General features: G+C 56.2%; 6 protein-coding genes across 6 annotated transcripts; 3 read left to right on the top strand and 3 right to left on the bottom strand.

The window, feature by feature from the left end:
* Positions 1-374: 374 nt before the first annotated feature.
* CTAM01_00406 (hexokinase) lies at positions 375-2,977 on the top strand (the record flags this gene model as incomplete). Its single annotated transcript, XM_060516458.1, has 6 exons — positions 375-414; positions 1,314-1,436; positions 1,493-1,518; positions 1,578-1,988; positions 2,044-2,498; positions 2,554-2,977. 6 exons carry the CDS (start codon positions 375-377, stop codon positions 2,975-2,977), a joined length of 1,479 nt encoding a protein of 492 aa, XP_060389084.1.
* A 186-nt stretch (positions 2,978-3,163) lies between these two features.
* Positions 3,164-4,652, bottom strand: CTAM01_00407 (arginine N-methyltransferase 2; the record flags this gene model as incomplete). Its single annotated transcript, XM_060516459.1, has 2 exons — positions 3,164-3,198; positions 3,254-4,652. 2 exons carry the CDS (start codon positions 4,650-4,652, stop codon positions 3,164-3,166), a joined length of 1,434 nt encoding a protein of 477 aa, XP_060389085.1.
* Positions 4,653-5,867: 1,215 nt separating this feature from the next.
* Positions 5,868-8,443, top strand: CTAM01_00408 (VTC domain-containing protein; the record flags this gene model as incomplete). Its single annotated transcript, XM_060516460.1, has 3 exons — positions 5,868-6,422; positions 6,477-8,093; positions 8,162-8,443. The coding sequence occupies 3 exons, from the start codon at positions 5,868-5,870 to the stop codon at positions 8,441-8,443; spliced, it is 2,454 nt and encodes an 817-aa protein (XP_060389086.1).
* Positions 8,444-10,330: 1,887 nt separating this feature from the next.
* CTAM01_00409 (uncharacterized protein) lies at positions 10,331-11,606 on the bottom strand (the record flags this gene model as incomplete). The annotated part of the gene is made up of 2 exons (XM_060516461.1): positions 10,331-10,884; positions 10,955-11,606. 2 exons carry the CDS (start codon positions 11,604-11,606, stop codon positions 10,331-10,333), a joined length of 1,206 nt encoding a protein of 401 aa, XP_060389087.1.
* Positions 11,607-12,334: 728 nt separating this feature from the next.
* CTAM01_00410 (uncharacterized protein) lies at positions 12,335-12,631 on the bottom strand (the record flags this gene model as incomplete). The annotated part of the gene is made up of 1 exon (XM_060516462.1): positions 12,335-12,631. The coding sequence occupies one exon, from the start codon at positions 12,629-12,631 to the stop codon at positions 12,335-12,337; it is 297 nt and encodes a 98-aa protein (XP_060389088.1).
* An 814-nt stretch (positions 12,632-13,445) lies between these two features.
* On the top strand, positions 13,446-18,184 carry CTAM01_00411 (WW domain-containing protein; the record flags this gene model as incomplete). Its single annotated transcript, XM_060516463.1, has 4 exons — positions 13,446-13,705; positions 14,380-16,869; positions 16,921-17,609; positions 17,679-18,184. 4 exons carry the CDS (start codon positions 13,446-13,448, stop codon positions 18,182-18,184), a joined length of 3,945 nt encoding a protein of 1,314 aa, XP_060389089.1.
* Between the last annotated feature and the right edge of the window lie 9 nt (positions 18,185-18,193).

Consider the following 18,193-nt stretch of genomic DNA (forward strand, 5'->3'; position numbering starts at 1 on the left):
GGTAACCGTACGGAGTAGTGCAGCAGCGTGCAGTGGTGCTGAGTGAGTGATCTCCAGTCCTGACAAGGTCCAGTCCGCCCGAGTTTGACCTCCTACCTCACCTCCTTCCCTCTCGGTCAGATGATCCACGCCCATTCACCTTTTCCCTCAACGTCACTTCCCTCACCCGACGCACTTCACCTCTGGCGAATTGACCGCCTACCACCACCCACCTAGCAACGAACACAACACCAAGCAGACTTATCGTGTGTTTTTGGCCTACATCCCTACGCAGCTTCCGACAGCTTTTATTTTGCTGCACCCATCATCACCTATAGCTCAATCGCTACCCCTCATCAACTTTTACCCCGCCATCCGTCAGAGCTTCGGTCAAAATGGTTGGTCTCGGTCCCAAGGTTCCGCCCAGTAGGAAGGGTAAGTTTTGCAGCTGCGATTCCCCCTTCATTTTACTCCTTCTCCCTACCTTTGGACTCCTGAAAATACCCAAGGGCGACACGATGGCCTTGTATGCAAAAATGAAATGGTGTGCCGCCTCACGTTGAGACTGAGACAGCTCTCGAGATGATATGGTCTTCAAGCTACTGCGCACTGTACGCCATTCCGCTGGTGTCGTCCCACCCTCCAAGTCATCCTCAACGCCTCACCCTCAAAACTTTCGTCCCGCTCGCACCATCACAATCACCACCATCCAATCCTGCCTCCCACCGACGGCTGGAACGGCCAATTGCCATTCGGAGATGACGCGCCACAAGGCTGGACCGCCATGCAGCACTTCCCGGTGGCCGGAGCTTCCCCAAGCCAGAGGGGTACCTTGCTTGTCAAGCAAAAGCAACTCTCTTGGGAAAAGCTCAAGCCATCCAGCGTTGAGGTGGAAGACCTTGTCTCACTTTGCCAGACATTCCCCCACCTTGATCCCCCAGCTTTCTTTCTCCGATGACTGCAACTGTCTAGTTATAAAGAAGCTGGCAAGCGCTGCTTGTCTCCCCTCCAGACCTTTGTGTTGACCGCTACATCAATTGCTTGTTGTTATTTGCCCTTTGTCTCGAGAGCTTCGATTCTGGATCTTGTTTTCCTGAACACAATCATTTTGTGATACCCATCCACCAAACGTTGTCACGCTCAAGTGTGGCAAGACACCAAAATCTTACAGCCAGCTTCACACAACCGTCACGATGGTGGACAGAGCGATTGCTCCCGCTACAAGGGAGAGATCCTACCACCACACCGATATCTTTGTGCCATCACGTCAAAGCAAGAACACACATCTACAGATTCAACACATTCATGTCCGCTAACTATGTGTGAAAATCTAGGTTCCATGGCCGATGTGCCTAAGGATCTTCTGGCTGAGGTCAAGAAGCTCGAGGAGCAATTCACCGTTCCGACTGAGAAGCTCAAGCAGATCAGCGCGCACTTCATCACAGAACTGGACAAGGGTAAGTTGACACCTGTTGGAAATTGAAGTTTTTCATGGAACTGACTTGAAGCATAGGTCTGAGTGTCGAGGGCGGTAGTATCGTATGTTGCGACCTGAATATTTGTTGGCATTTGGAGCACCTTTCTAACTATGTCTACAGCCCATGAACCCGACCTGGGTTATGTCCTTCCCTGATGGCTACGAGACCGGCACTTACCTTGCCCTCGACATGGGCGGAACCAACCTCCGTGTCTGTGAGATCACCTTGACGGATCAGAAGTCTGAGTTCGACATCATTCAGTCAAAGTACCGCATGCCCGAGGAGCTCAAGACCGGCCAGTCAGAGGAGCTGTGGGAGTACATTGCCGACTGCCTAGCTCAGTTCATCCAGACTCACCACCCCGATCACCCTCAATCTCAGAAGATTCCTCTGGGTTTCACCTTCTCCTACCCTGCCACCCAGAACTACATCGATGAGGGCATCCTCCAGCGCTGGACCAAGGGTTTCGATATTGCCGGAGTTGAGGGTCACAACGTTGTCCCTTTCCTTGAGGCTGCTCTGGCGGCCAAGGTATGATAAGATTACTTGAGCACAGATGAAGCACTAGTAACTAACTCCCGCTTAGAACGTCCCTATCAAGCTGTCTGCTCTGATCAACGATACCACTGGCACCCTGATTGCCTCTGCCTACACCGACACTAAGATGAAGATTGGCTGTATCTTTGGCACTGGCTGCAACGCTGCTTACATGGAGGACTGCGGCTCCATCCCCAAGCTTGCTCACATGAACTTGCCTCCCAACACCCCCATGGCCATCAACTGCGAGTGGGGTGCTTTCGACAACGAGCACAAGGTCTTGCCTCGTACCCCCTACGACATCATCATCGACAAGGACTCTCCTCGTCCCGGCCAGCAGGCCTTTGAGAAGATGATTGCCGGTCTCTACTTGGGCGAGATCTTCCGCCTGGTCCTTGTTGACCTCCACGATAACAAGTCTGTGCACATCTTCGAGAACCAGGACATTGCCAAGCTCCGTAAGGCCTACACCTTGGATTCCTCGTTCCTGTCCGCCATTGAGGAGTAAGTTTTCTTAATCTTGAAGACTGCCCCAGATTAGTATGCTAACCCGATACAGCGACCCCTTCGAGAACCTTCAGGAGACTAGCGACCTCTTCCTCTCCAAGCTGAACCTCAAGGCCACCAGACCCGAGTTGGAGCTGGTCCGCCGCCTTGCTGAGCTCATTGGCACCCGTGCCGCCCGCCTCTCGGCTTGCGGTGTTGCTGCCATCTGCATGAAGAAGGGCTACGACAACTGCCACGTCGGTGCTGACGGTTCGGTCTTTAACAAGTACCCCCACTTCAAGGCCCGTGGCGCCCAGGCTCTGCGCGAGATTCTCGACTGGCCTGCTAAGACCAACCCTAAGGAGGAGGATCCTGTTGAGATTCTCGCAGCAGAGGACGGCAGTGGTGTTGGCGCCGCCCTGATTGCCGCCTTGACCCTTAAGAGAGTCCAGAACGGCAACATGGCTGGCATTCTCCACCCCGAGAACTTCACATAGTCGTCCCAAGACACGAGGACGGGTTGAAGAGGCAACGAGATTAAACAAAAAGCGAGGTCTTGTTAGATTGGGGGTTCTTTTTGATAGGAAGTCTTATCTGCACTGGTTCTACGGTTATGTCCACCAGACCTACTAGATAGCTCATACAAGCAGCATTCCTACCCCCATCCCAGCTTTTACTTATTTTCAGCCCATGAACGTGCATGTGGGCAAGCGGTACTCTATCACCTGTTAGTATTGTCGAGGCATCAGTACACCCAGAGGAAGAAAACTCACTATCCAAAGTCCAGTACCGGCGCACGACACCCTCCCACTCGCCGGCGCCAGCCTTTTCCAAACCCTTCATGTCGACGTCCATCTCGTCCCACTCGACGTCCAGACCGGCGTCGGCCATGTGCATCTCGACGACCTTGGTGTAGACGTCGTAGCATATCCTCCGGTCGGCGCCCAGACCGTTGAAGAAGCTGAAGCGCCCCTCGAAATCGAGCAGGCCGGGGATGTACTCCGTGAAGAATGTCTTCAGCTGGCCGTAGTCTTCGCCAAAGGTGTCAAAGTAGATTGCGTCGTAGACTTCGCCGGCTTCGAGGAGCTGGGGGACGATGTCTTGCCACCTGCCGCGGTGGATTTTGTAGGCTCCTGGTTGGGGGGATGAGGATTCCCATGATGCGCCGAAGGTGGGGGGGATCGAGTCGTCTGGGTTTGCGGTGGCTTTGGTGGTGTTGTCGATTGCGGCGAGGACTTCGGGGTGGGCTTCGATGATGTGGTGGCGGGCGGGGGATGTGGCGCGGAACATGCTGTCGATTATGCCCATGCCGAAGCCGATGTTGAGGATGCGTTTGCCTGATGTCGCAGAGGCATCGGCGTCAGAGGAGTCCTGTGGCGGTGGTGGGATGAGGGCGTCGACGCTCTTGCGCATGATTTCCGTCTCCCACGCCATCATGACGCCGTTGCCGGCCTCGTCGACGAGTTTGCCGGAGGAGTAGGTCAGGTTCGAGGCGAGGTACTCTTCCGAGTTGAGGGAAGGGTCCTGGACGGCGGGGGGTTGGAACGTTTTGGGTTCTTGCTGCTGTTCCCCTGAGACGGGTGCTGGTGCCTCGACGAGTTCTGGAGCTTCTTCCGCATCGTGTACGTCCTCAATGACAACGTCGTTGGCGTCTGCGGTCCCTTCGACGGCTGCCTCGACCTCATCCTCGTCCATCTCCGAGCCCCCCGAAGAAAGCGCCTCGTACCCGTCCAACAAGCCAAACAGCATCTCGGCGCGCACGCCGGCCTCGACGCAGAGGTTATAGAGGCCCTTTTGGCCGAGGCGGAGGGCGAGACAGCCCGGTGTCTCGTTGTTGTTGTCGACGTCGTTCCAGATTGCGCCGGAGAGGAAGAGCTCGTGGACTGTTTCCTTTGCCTCTTCTACCTGGAGGTCTTCGCCTGCTTCGCCGTCATCCCCGTTTTGGGCTTCATTCTCGGTGGAAGGGGGAGCAGGTCCGCAAGCTCGAATGGCGGCGTGGAGGGGCGTCTCGCCGGTCGTCGGGTCCTGGCAGCTCGCTTGGCCGGGCTCCTGGAGAAGTTTCTTGAGGGCGGAGGTGTCGTGGCTCCAGGCGTGGAGGAGGATTTCGCGGGTTGCGTCGGGACAGTCTGTTGTGATGCGGGCTTGCATCGAGTCGTCGATCGGTGTCGCCATGGTTGTATGTATATGGTGGTTTGGAGGGGTAAGTCGAGGGATGTTGACTCTGAGTGTGGGGGAGCTTCGTTCGTCTGGGGAGAGAGAAAACCTCGATCGGAAGGAAGGGGTTCGGCGAAAGACACGGCTTTTGCTCCGGTCGGTGTGCCGGAGTTGGTAGGGGTGTCTAGGTCCGTGGTGCGGTAGGATCCTTCGATATCGACCGGGTGTCTAGTCCGTAGAACTTTTTTTTTTGCCGTGTCCGCGCCGGTGTGTATCCCCCGCCGACCCCGCCATCCGCCGAACGAGAAAAAAAAAGCCGTCCAGGTCGAGCCCTCCTGCGAGCTGCAGCAACAGCTGGGCCACCGTGTGACGTCTGCCGCACGTGCGCATCTGCTGCTCGCAATTGGCCAATTGATACCCCCGTGCCCCCCCCCCCTGCGGCTAGCTCTGGGTACGAGCGGAAACTGGAGCCAGACACCCACTGGGACCACCAGACTACCTGGAGCTAAGCCGGGTTGGAGCCGCGCTTTACTGGGTCAGGACCGCTAAAGGACTCGAAAGTTGCGAGGGAGATACGATGGCAGGAGAGGACGGATGCGCCAGCTCCCACGTTTTTCGTTTCTCGTTCTTTACATGCCTCGTGAGATAGAACGCTTGAATCCCGAATTTGAGTCCTGCAGATACGAAAAGAAATCTAGAAATGAAGGGAGTTAAGTAAGAAAACATAAGGTAATATAAGAAGCTGAAGGACAGTCAGGTACCCTAGAGCAGTGGAGGATTGGCCGTGCGGTGTCACTCAGTTAACGTGGTTGGCAACTTCAGCACATTGCAGGCAGTACCAAGGTAGCGGCCCCCCGTCTGAGGGCCCCCTGTCCGAAGCTTGTCTCGTAACCATCGGCCGCCGCCTTGCATTCCATCGCCTTTTGTTTTGCCTGCAACACCCGACCGCGCGACAGGCGAAAGCTTCCCAAATCCTCTCATACTTTTCTCCAATATCTGGAACATTTTCGCCCAAGTCGGTTACACGGCGCAAAAGCTGCATAAGGTGAGACCTCTATCCGAATAAATCTCCTCAATTCGACTCCACATCGTCAACAAGCAAGCCCCCTCAAGAATTCCATTACCCAAAAGGCAAACTAATTCTGGGCGTTTCTTCGACTAAGCCTCCTTTGCTTTTTTCTGCCTGGCTATGCCCATACCGATGATGCCATTTCTCTCGAGACCCGAATCCTCATGCTAATTGTCTACGATACAAAGACGCAGGAACGAACTTGGCGACCGAGTCTAGCACCCAGCGAATCTCCCTGGCGCGCCCCTCCCGGCATTGTCGTCATGAAGTTCGGCGAGCAGCTCCGCTCGAGCATCATCCGCGAGTACCAATGGTACTACATCGACTACGACGCCCTCAAGGCCGACCTCAAGACCGCCACGGGCCCCGTCACACCCGTCGACAATAGCAATGGCAAGGGCAAGGGCGGCAAGCGCGAGTGGTCCGAGGAGGATGAGGGCCGCTTCGTCAAGAAGCTCGAGGCCGAGCTCGACAAGGTCCATACGAAGCAGCAGGTCAAGGCCATGGAGATCTCGAGGCGCATTGCCGTGAGCGAGCGCGAGGTCAAGGGCGTCGTCAATCGTCTCGTCGAGCGCGGCCCCCGCGAGGAGGGCCCTAGTGAGGAAGAGTTCATGCTGCTCGAGGAGGACTTGAGCGACATTATTGCCGATGTCCACGATCTTGCCAAGTTTGTCCAGCTCAACTATACTGGTTTTTACAAGATTATTAAGAAGCATGACGTGAGGCATTCCTTGCGACATTGAACGTTCGGGCGGATCACTGACGAGGCATAGAAAACAACTGGCTGGCACCTCAAGCCCGTCTTCGACACCCGACTCAAGGCGAAACCATTTTACAAGGAAAACTATGACGCTTCCGTAGTTCAGCTTTCCAAGTTGTACGATCTGGTCAGGACGAGAGGAAACCCAGTTAAGGGTGACAGCGCAGCCGGCGGCTCTCAGGGAAGCTTCGTTCGCAATACGACAAAGTACTGGGTCCACCCAGACAACGTGACGGAGCTGAAGCTCATCATCTTGAAGCACTTGCCCGTACTTGTCTTTAATGCAAGCAAGGAGTTTGAGATCCAGGACTCGGCCATCACGTCCATCTACTACGACAACCCGGAGACTTGGGATCTGTACGAGGGCCGTCTGAAGAAGACGGAGGGTGCCGAGGCCATCCGCCTGAGATGGTACGGTGGGATGCAGAGCGAGAACATCTTTGTCGAGCGCAAGACCCATCGCGAGGACTGGACCGGGGAGAAATCCGTCAAGGCGCGATTCTCGGTCAAGGAGAAGAACGTCAACGCCTACATGCGCGGTGAGCTGCTCCCCGCCGCTCTCTTCGAAAAGGCGCGTAAGGAGGGCAAGAAGCCCGAGAAGGCGATTGCCGAGGACGAGAGACTCGCAAAGGAGGTCCAGTACTCGACTCTCAAGAAGGGATACAAGCCGGTGTGCAGATCCTTCTACAATCGTACCGCCTTCCAGCTTCCCGCTGATGCTCGAGTCCGTATCTCGCTCGACACGGAGTTGACCATGGTCCGCGAGGACAACCTAGACGGCCGTAAGAGGTCCGGTGACAACTGGAGACGTATGGACATTGGTATCGACTATCCCTTTTCGCAACTGCCCCCCGAAGACATTGTGCGCTTCCCTTACGCCGTTCTCGAGGTCAAGCTTCAGACGCAGCTCGGCCAAGAACCTCCGGAATGGGTTCGCCAGCTCATTTCCAGCCATCTTGTGGAGGCCGTGCCCAAGTTCTCAAAGTTCATTCACGGAGTCGCTTGCCTCTTCCCCGACCGCATCAACCTGCTTCCCTTCTGGATGCCGCAGATGGACGTGGATATCCGGAAGCCCGTTACGCACGACTTTGGAATCCACAGACCCAACCAGTCGGCAACTACCACTACATCAGATGATGACGAGGATGACGAGCTAGACTCTGATGACGAGGAGGGTCCATTGGTAGCCAGCAATAATGGTGCCACCAACGGAGAGTCGAGTGGTCAGGGAGCTGCCAGGAACGGCGGGACCGCGCTCGATGTCGAAGGCCAGACCGTCGATACCATTGCCCCCGTCGACAACGAAGACTTTCTGTACGACTCGGACGAGGAGTACGACGCCGACGAGGCCCTCGAGGAAGCCAGACGGGTCGGAGGCTGGACTTACTACAAGGCGCTTGCCTCTACAAAGGCACAAGCGGTTGGCGAGCGCGCCATCGATGTGCTCAAGTGGGCCGTGCCGCACCCCCGTGGTTCTGTGATCCCTAGGCGCGAAGTGCAAACAACGCTCTTCGGCTCGGGGCCGATTCAAACCAAAAGGTTCAAGGCCCCCAAGGGCAAGAAGATTTACGTGCCGGTCCGCGTGGAACCCAAGGTGTACTTTGCCGCCGAGAGAACCTTCCTCGGATGGGTGAGTCTCTCATATCCTCTTAACAAGAAATCCCCGAACAGCTGCTAACACAACCAAAAAAAAAATAGCTCGAATACTCCATCTACGTCGGCACCGTCGCCGTCACGCTCCTCAACTTTGGCTCCAAGCCCACGCCCATGTCCTTCATCGTGGCCGGCGTCTTCACCCTCCTCGCCATCATGTCGCTCTGCTATTCGGTCGTGATCTACCTGTACCGGAGCAACGCCATCCGCAACCGCAAGGCGGCCAAGTTTTACGACAAGTGGGGGCCTAGCGCGCTCTGCGCTTCCTTGTTCATTGCCGTCCTGCTTAACTTTGCGTTTGAGGGCAATGCGAGGGAGTATTGGTGAGACTGAGGATTGTCTGGGTGGTGGGTGTCTGTGTGTGGTGTCTAAAGTAGTCTTACCTTATATCTTGGAAAAAGCGGATTGTGTTGTTTTCTTTTTTACGTATTGTGTATTGTAGCGAAATCGTCTAAAGATGGTCTATTAGAAATTGGTGGGTTTGTTGTGGTTGTCCTTTTCAGACATGTTTCCTTTCCTCGACTGCATAACATAACATATCCTAGATGAAGTAGGTAGGATCTAATGGATAGGATCTGATTGTGATCGCCTCCAGTGTTCCGTATCTCTTAACACGGCCAAGTTTGTTCCCTTTTCTATCGTACATCATTCATCTCATTGTGTGTAATGAAGTTCTATTTTTTTCTACCTCGTCATCCTGGTTAGAAAATGGCGCAGAAATGATTTCAAGATTAGAGAATTTTGTGATATTCTACCATGTTCGTGTTTTGCACTCCCCAGCTCGAATATAGGAACATTAAAGTCTTCAAGCGAGTCACCAATAACTTCAATCCGCCCGAGAAGCCTACCGCCCGGCACGAGAGTCCGGAGTCAGGATCTCTTTTCTTTGGGCTTCCTTGGCATCAGGGCGTTCGCTGTTTACGCTTTCTCTCTAGGGGGCGCCGGCGGAACTGTTAGATCTGTCGGCCATTGAGAAACCACCATTTAACCTTCTATTCGAAATCAAGCCACAGATATGGATTCAATTCGGAGGATGTAAGTGATGGCCGATGAGTTACGGACAGTCATGCCACGGAGCTTTTTGAGGCGGAATTGAGGAGGAGCATGGTGAAGTTTGAACAGGCGCCAAGAAAGGTACCTTACCTTGGATGCGATGGATGAGGCGTGCCTCCGGAGACAACAGGCTGAGCTGATTGACCATAAATCTGGCGGTTCAAGGTGCAAGGTTGGGCTCTGCACAGCAATTTAATCCCCCCCCAAGGGGATGAAGATGAGAAGCAGGCTGACGAGCTGGCCACTCACTAGGTACGGTAGGTACCTAGGTAGCTTTCGGCATTTGTGCTGCATTAGGTATTTCACGGATCCTTAGGTTCATTGCGATTTTAACCCCTCCAAAGGGTTGGATGTGCGTGACTGAGGTCGAAAAAGGTTTCACTGCGATTTTAACCCCTCCCAAAGGGTTGGATGTGAGAAGCGGGCTCATGTGCTGACTGAGTACCTCACAGCTTTCACTGCGATTTTAACCCCTCCCAAAGGGTTGAGTAGGATGAACAAGCTACTTATTTGCCCTTATTGGTGGCGGAGATGACGACTGGAGCTGGGTCAAAGTAATTTCCACTCCTCCTAGAAGGTTGGATCAGGTAAGAGAAGAACCACTGGAATATACGTACATATTCGTACCAAGTCTGTCCGCTTTTGCACTACCTGCGCAGGTTTATCTGTTCGAAATATGGCATCAGATCGAGTAACTCCATAGGAGGTTAGGAAAGCCATGTTATGGGCGCGATGGAGGCCGGATGGAGGAGCTTGAATATGGCTGAGCCTTGACCTTTTTTCAACTGGGACAATTGGTGGTATGAAGCTCAGAGAGCCCACCCCGCGAAACCAAACGTTGGTTGCTGTTCATAATACTGCGATGTTGGCTTATTCAGAAATACCAGTTACCTTGAATCGTCGACTTAGTACCTTAGTCGTGAGAGCAATTCACTTTCACTTTTACTTCCGGGGGAACAATACCACAATAATGGCGTAAACGGTTGTTGAAGCTATCTAATTACCCTAATACCAAAAAAGCACTTATGCAAGCCAAACTCAAGAAATTCACAATATCCCAAACTCCAAAATCATAAACCGTGAAGCTTCCATTACATCCAACCGTTTCCACCAAAAAGAAAGCTTCCTTCTCAAGTAAGAAGCAGCAAATATCTGACTCTCCTACTCGATGTCAACCTTGTGAATCTCAGTCCACTCCTTCTCGACCTTGGGCACAGTCACCACCAAGATTCCATCCTCCATCTTGGCCGTGATAGCCAGCGCGTCAATCTCCTCCCCTCTCTCCGAGGCAGCAGGAGCATTCTGACGCGTACGAGGCGGCAGCGGCACAGACCGGCTAAACATTCCGATCCTCCGCTCCCCGGACGCCAAAGTCGCCAGGAAGTCCTCGTCGCCGGGCCGGTACACCACGCCCGCGACGCGTAGCTCGCCCCTGTCGGCGTCCCAGTTCACGCCGACGTCCTCCTTCTTGGCGCCGGGGAGGGCAAAGTGCAGCACATAGGCGCGGTCCGTGGAGAAGACGTCGACGGGGGGCGTGAATGCCGAGTCCATGTCGGCGTTGTCGTTGTCGGCGGCCGCACCACCATCGCGGGTGCCGGCGGCGTTGTTGTTGAGACCGCCGAAGCGGGTGGCCCAGTCGCGGACTTGTTGGGCAAAGGGGTGGTCGGCGAACTGGTTCAGCCACTCTTGCCAGTTTGCGAAATCAAAGGTGCCGGCTGGGTTGTGGCCGTAGGGCGGGGGAGGGGGTGGAGGCGGGTGCGGTGCGCCGAAGGGGGGGCGGGGGACCGGGGGGAGGTGGTGGGCCCCGGTGGCCGTGGTGGCCGTGTCTGCTGTGGCGCGCGCCCCAGGGATCGGATCCGCCGCCGGGGGGTCCACCGCCGAAGCGACCTCCGCGACCTCCGCGGCCTGGACCGCCGCGGCGGCCGGGGCCATGGTGGTGGTGAGGGTGGGGATGGGGATGACCTGCGTGCTCGGGGCCGTCTTCGTTGGGACCGTCACGCATGGTATCGGGGGAGTCGTCCTTTTCCTTGTCGGAGAAGTCGCCCTCTTCGGGGGTATCGTCTGCGTTGCGCATGGTCTCGTCGACGACCTCGCCCTCGCCGTCGTTCATGTCGCCGCGTCGTCCGTGGTGACCTCTGCCGCCGCATCGACCGCCACCGCGGCGACGACCACCGAATCCACCGCGGAAATCACCCCAACCGCCGTAGGGACCTCCCCAGCCGCCAGGGCCACCGGGGCCGCCGCCAAAGGGGTGTTCGGCACCGTGGAAGGGGAAGCCTGGGGGGAAGTTTGCCCAGGGACCGGGGCCGGTGGAGTGGTCTACACCGGCGCCGGCGCGCATGTTGGGGTCGAGGGAGTGGATGAAGCTCCAGAGGCCTTGAGGGCCACCTGGGCGACCCCAAGGATTGTTATTACCGTTTGGACCTGCCCAAGACATGTTGGATTGTTGCATGTGATTGTGTGATTGTTTGTGGGTGTGGGTTGATGAGGTTTGTGTAAGTGAGGAGTAGGATGGTGAGGATGGTGATGATTGTCGGAAAGCAATGAAGCTGAGGAGGGAAAGGAAAGAAAGAGCATGATGACGATAAAGGAGTTCATTTATATATCAGGAGACGACGACGACAGGGCCATATCATTTACAAGGCAGGAGCATGCGTAGGCCTTTCGTCTGATACACTACTGGCAAAACGTGGAAGGCAAAAACACTTGCGAAAGCACCAGGTCGAACCAGTCAGAGCCACACTCAATACACCTCTAGCCTCGAGCGGTCGAACAGGTCAGAATGGTTTCGAAGGGAAAGGGCATGGGCACATGGGGAGAGGTACAACATCGCCACGCGTCGTCGTGGTAGGGCGATCGGCCCAAACAGCTCATTGGATCCCCGTCGGTGGGCGGTAGACTTCTACACCGAGCTCCGAACCATCAATTTGTTGATGGCGTAGGGCAAATGTCCGCGGCGGAGTGTAGATTCAGGCGTGGTCGGAGACCGAATAAGAAGGTTCCTTAGCTACGCCTTCATGACTCTAGACTGCTAGAGAAAAGCCGCGTATTGTTTGATTGCCTTGGAGAGAACGCCGCCGTCGCCGCCATTTCTCTGACACGTCCCATGTCAGTTGTGTTACGCAGCCCGCGCGGGACCGAGCAAAAAAGCTTCAGCTGAGCAGCCTAGAGCCCGGGCCCGGGAATGGGCTGTTGGCAGCGGGATATGGTGAAGTGCGGGGTGGAGTGTGGCGTAACTCGGTCCCGCTGTGTCAGTTTGCGATGAGCTCGGGAATTGGGAACTTGCGTGTGCCACACTTCAAGCACATGGGAATCGGGTGCAGCTTCAGATTGCGGATAGTGGGTGGTCACTGAGATGGTGCTTGATTCTTCGCCACTGGCAGCAGAGAGGACGCGCACGCCAAACTGAGGCCTCAATTCGTGGCTGGTGTTGTTGGTCCATGCAATGTGTGGAGCTGTCATAAGGCTTGTAAGTTGTGTGAGTCAACATTCCCCTGGATGTGACTCGCTTTCGGAATGAGTTGCCGGGATGTCGTTGAGGCAGTTATTATTGTCCGAGTCCCATTTGTTGAAGGCGAGAGTTTCGATAATGAAAATCATATGAAAGTGCGAATGCAACGACGGGAAAGAGGGCGACGACGACGACGACAACCCCGAGCTCGGCCAATGACGGACGACCTGTTCGGAGGCAAACCAACGCGGGACGCCGCCGCTGTGCCTGAAAAGTGGAAATTTCCGGGCTTATGTAATTACCCGTCTAAGCTTGGGCCAAGACATCTCTAGATGGCCAGTGCTTCTCAATAGGTACGTATCTCAATCAGTGAAGGTACCGGTTCCCTCCAGTCCCGCCTGTCTGTCACTTGGATGCTTTCTTTACTTTTACCAACATCCTCCTAACTTGGAGAGTTCAACACCAAATCTCCTAGGCGCCTCCATCAAGTGATGGTTCACGAGAGCTGCAGATGGGCGGGCACTACCAAGTTCAACCCCTATCTCGTCACTGCTTGTCTCGGCGCATTTCGACTCACCGGATCCCAGATGCCGCACTCGACAAATCACTCTTCATCACTCTCATCTCCCTCTATGCGCATTACGAGCTCAAGTGGCTCCGCTACCACGCTCTAGGCTCTCACGGCTCTCTGAGAATCTGGAAAGACTGGGAACTTCTTTCAAGCCAAGAGCTTCACAGTCATGGGCAGGCGCTTGCAACTTCGAGATGAAGATTGCCCATTTGCTGCTGCACCATTCTCTAAGCGCCCACGATACACAGCCAATCATGAAGCTTCGCTACGCAGTAGAACAAGATGCCACCATGCAGGGCTCCATACATCGACGTTGTTCAGGCTCTTTGGCTCCTGGTCACTGGTCACTGGTCACCACTGCCTGGGACTGCAAACTCAACCACTTGTTTCTCTCGACACTCCTGGGCAGCTGGCTCACTCTCATCGTCGAGGAGGCCACCGAGGCGGCGACGAGACCCATCTCGCCCATTCCCTGCAAATGCCATGCCAGCCCGGCCACGCCCTCCCGTGTGAGGTGGTGGTGTCTACAGTCTGTGTGCGGCGGTGCGGCCTGCCTATGCCTTGAGGAATATCCAAGTTTCCCACCCCTCTCTCTTCTCTGCCGCTGGCGAGCGCCTCCCCCCCTGGTTCCCGGTCCCATCCCATCCCCATCCTGGCCCCATGTCCCTACCTTATGCTGCCGCTTTGCACTTTGCCCAATGCTTCCCGCTGCCAGACCCAAACCCTACCTGGCGCTTGCTTGCTTCCCTCCTGCTCCTGTCGTCCTATCTGGCACGTTCTTATTCTTCGTCCTGGACGCGCTCTCCCCTCTGGTTGATAGTTCTCGGCTTCTGACCTTTTTTTTCTCTTGAAATACACACGTTTGGAAAATACACTGGTTTTGTTTCCGTGCCGCAGCCGTTTCATCCATCTGACGGGCCTAACAACCGGCCGGCCATATCTGCGACCTCTCCCGTGAGACTCGAACCTGGACCCCACCACCCCTCATCAGCAGCTGCGATCCTCTCAAGCATCCAACGATAGGCACGAAACCTCGACCTTCGACAGCTCCTATAAATAACTTTTTGCTCCCCCTGACCTGCAGACTTGAGCTCTCGCAGTGCGTCATTCGCATCCCGCATCAAGCATCCGCGTACCTGCGCAAGTCGGCCGGCCCCCAGATATCCGTACATATCTATCTTTGGCCAGATTCGACGATACCACATCGCCGCCCATCATGGAGCGCAGTCGCGGCCTTCCCGATGCCGAACTGTTCCTTCACAAGCCCGCCGAAGAAGACTGCGATAGCCCGACCGTTGAACCCTTGAGAATATTCAAACCTCAGAGTCCCAACCCCGCCAACGACCGCTTCAAGTACCCCGCGCCTCCGTCCGCCTCTGGCTCCTCCTCCTTCACATCGAAGCCGACCTTCCCTCTACCACCAGGCGCCTCGAGCTCAGCTGCCCCTCTGCCGTATCCCGACGAGGAGGATCTTCGACCTGGAAAACCTACCAAACCCACCATCACCGCCCCGAAGCGATTTGGCTCCGACTACAATGATACTACCCCGCGCTTCAATGCGACCAGCCCCGTAGAGACCAAGAGTCCTACCCTCGCCGAGCGACGCGGCACCGGTCCGAGGCCCTTGGGCGCCACATCTCCTCAGAGCCCGGCTGGCGACGACGGCGGCCTTTTCGCGAAGCCCCTGACGGCGCCGCAACCTCAGCGACCGGCTGCTTCGACTACAAACTACCCGTCTTACACCAAGAAGCCCTACTACCCGCCACCGGGTGGCGCATCCAGTTCTACGCCGCCCGCCCAGAGCCAGAGCCAGTACCAGGCCCGGCCACCACCTCAGAGTGCTCAGAGCGCTGATCATCTCGAGATGCCCGGCCAGAACAGCGTGAACAGGTTCGCCTCGACAGCTTCAACCTCCACAACCCGCGCCAGCCGAGGATCCCCACCCCCGCCAGAGACCCCAATCGTTGAACCAGGGGTCATCCCGGGCGGCGGTATCGAGGCGCGATATGCCGCCTCTGGCATCTCGGGCACGGCAACACTGACCAGCCTGCAGGCGCAACAGGCACAGAGCGCTGCAGCTTCCCAGAGATTGGCGCAGTATGGAGGAGCACCACCACCCGCGCGGCCATGGACTCCCACGGAGAACCCAGAGAACCAACCTCATGGTCCGCCCACAGTATACCAGGGCATGAACCCAGTTACGAGTCCTACGCAACCTACCTTCAGTCCTCCCCCTCAACAAGCAGAGAACCAAGGGGAACAGACGAACCTGCAAGTCAGCGTTCTAGAGCAGGATTATCAGCGACTAGGCTTGAACGATCCCCCGCCAGCCTACTCGAGTGTCACGCCTTCAGGCAACCCATCTTACCCAGCCGAGAAGCAACGGCCCACTCAGCAAAGGGCAGATTCAACGCCGTCCGTGTCCACGGCCTCTGCTGCTCAGTCGCCCCCGAAGAAGCCCGCGACTGTCGGCCCTGCAGCAGCCGGGCTCGCGTCACCTTCGTTGCAAGGCCACCCCGCCTTTGCCAACGACCCGAGGCCAGAGCAAAACGGACAGCCCTCGTCATCCCAAGCACAGAATGCCCCTGTCACACAGACTGTACAAGCACCTCCTTCCTTCCAAGGCGCTGGCCCTTCTTCGCCGCCACCGCTACCCGAGGGCTGGATCGCCCACCTGGACCAGAACTCGGGACAGTACTATTATATTCATCTGGCTTCTCAGGCGACGCAATGGGAGTTCCCCAAGGGGCCCAATCCTATTACACACGAGGCAGCTCCCTTGTCTCCTACGGCGTCGACGTACGGCAACCCGCTCGCATCGCCCATGTTTGGCAAGCAGGCCATGGCCTCTCCAATGTTTCCCCCTCAGACACCGGGCTATGCTGAGAGCATCATGAGTGTTGCTGCGTCCCAAACGCCTACAACTGCTGGATTTTCTGGACCACCTCCAAGCGCCGGTGTTGACATGTACAGGATCCAGCCCACGAATGGTGTGTACTTTGGACCGTATCTCCGCTACTGCAACATGGACTTTGAAAAGGGGACATGGCTGGGTAGCATCATGATCGTGACGGACGCACCGCAGCCCCCGACCATTCACATTCACCCGAGCAACGACCTTTCACCTAACCCGCGACAGTTGGTGCCGCACAATATCTTCACTCATCAGCGCTGGACGTTTTACAAGTACGATATTGAGCTGCCCATGAGTGAGAGCGGGACCGAGAGATGGACGTACGCAGTCACTTCTCATCTGGGATGCACGAGATACGAGTTTGTCATTGCCGGCCGCCATGAAGTCGGCTGGAGGTTCATCGCTCACTCGAACAATGACTTTGCCGCCTCAACATCTCAGGCCGAGCGCTCCAAACTCGGTGGCGTGGGCTTCATGTGGAAGGACGTGCTTCAAAAGAACGTCGACTGCGGCGGCTTCCACGTTCAGCTCGGAATGGGCAACCAAATTTACGGTGACAGACTATGGAAAGAGGTGCCCCTGCTGAAGCAGTGGTTGGCGATGAGCGGCAGAGACAACAGGAAGAACGCGCAATGGACCGCGCGCCACGAGGAGGACGTCTCGCACGCCTACTTCCATTACTATACCAGCCACTTTGACCAGCCTTACCTACGAGAGGCCTTTGCTCAGATTCCGCATGTTTTGCAGATTGACGACCATGACATGTAAGTGCAGTTTTGTACCTTGTGATATGTGAAACAACTGACCTGGCCCAGTTTCGACGGCTATGGCTCGTATCCCGAGTACATGCAAGGGTCCCAAATGTTCAAAAACGTAGGTCGCATTGCCGTCGAAATGTACCTTCTCTTCCAGCATCACACCACGGTAGAGATCCTCCGCAACGTCAGTAACGACATGGACCTCTTTACAATCACCGGCCAAGGGTGGCACTTTCTCAAGTACCTCGGTCCAGCCGTCTGCGTCGTCGGACCAGACTGCCGCTCCGAGAGGAACCAAGCCCGCGTCATGGCCGGGCCGACCTACCAGGGCATATTCCCCAAGGTCGCGACGCTGCCTCCCAGCGTACAGCACTGCATCTGGATGGTCTCCGTGCCGCTGCTGTACCCGCGCCTCGAGGCGGTCGAGAGCTTGGCAGGCGCCGTCGCGACGGGCAAAAAGGTTGTCAATACCTCGTACAACATCCTCGGTAAGGTTACGAGCTCCGTGGCCGGCGTCGTTGGCGGTAAGGACGTTGTCGCGCAAGGATTCACGCAGGTGAAGAAGGCAGTCGGCAAGTCTGGTCTCATGGGCAACGTCCTGAACCAGTTTGGCGAGATTGACATTGCCGAGATCCTCAAGGACATGTGGACGCACGAGTCCAAGGACCTGGAGAGGACGTACTTTATCCGCACGCTCCAAGGCATCTCCCAGCAAAAGGGCATTCGCATGACTTTCTTGTCAGGAGGTAAGTTTCCGAACCCAACGACTCTTCTTTTCTCATGTTTGTCCCAACCCACTGACAAATGCCACGCAGACGTCAACTGCGCAGGGGCAGGCCTGGTCCACGACCCAACCCACCCGAGCGACCACAAGACAATGTACCAAGTAATCACCTCCCCCATCGTAGCCCAGCCCGCGAGCAACTACATCCTCAAGCTCCTCCACAACAACAAGAGCCTCTACGTGCCGCAAAACGGCCACAAGTCCAATCACGAGGTGTCCGATTCCAAGGAGGACATGATGGAGATTTTCCACACCGACGCCTCGGGCTCCGCGCGCGAGCTCAAGAAGCTCATGGGACGCAGGAACTACGTCGCCGTCGTGGCGTATGACCCAGAGACCGTCGCCGGTGGTCCTGGTGGTGTCGGCGGGTCGCAGTATGCGGGTAGCATCGTCAACGGAGGACAACAGCAGCAGCAGCAACAGGGGTTGCAAAAGTTGAGTTTGGCGGTGGATTTTGTCGTGCAGGGTGATGGTGCGTTTACGGCGCCGACAAAGTATGGGCCGGTGATTGTGCCCCATTTGGAGTTTGGGAGGTAAAGAAGAGGT

This window comes from Colletotrichum tamarilloi (assembly GCF_030869305.1).
Source record: "Colletotrichum tamarilloi strain Tom-12 chromosome Unknown Scaffold_1.1, whole genome shotgun sequence".
NCBI classification, from domain to species: domain Eukaryota; kingdom Fungi; phylum Ascomycota; class Sordariomycetes; order Glomerellales; family Glomerellaceae; genus Colletotrichum; species Colletotrichum tamarilloi.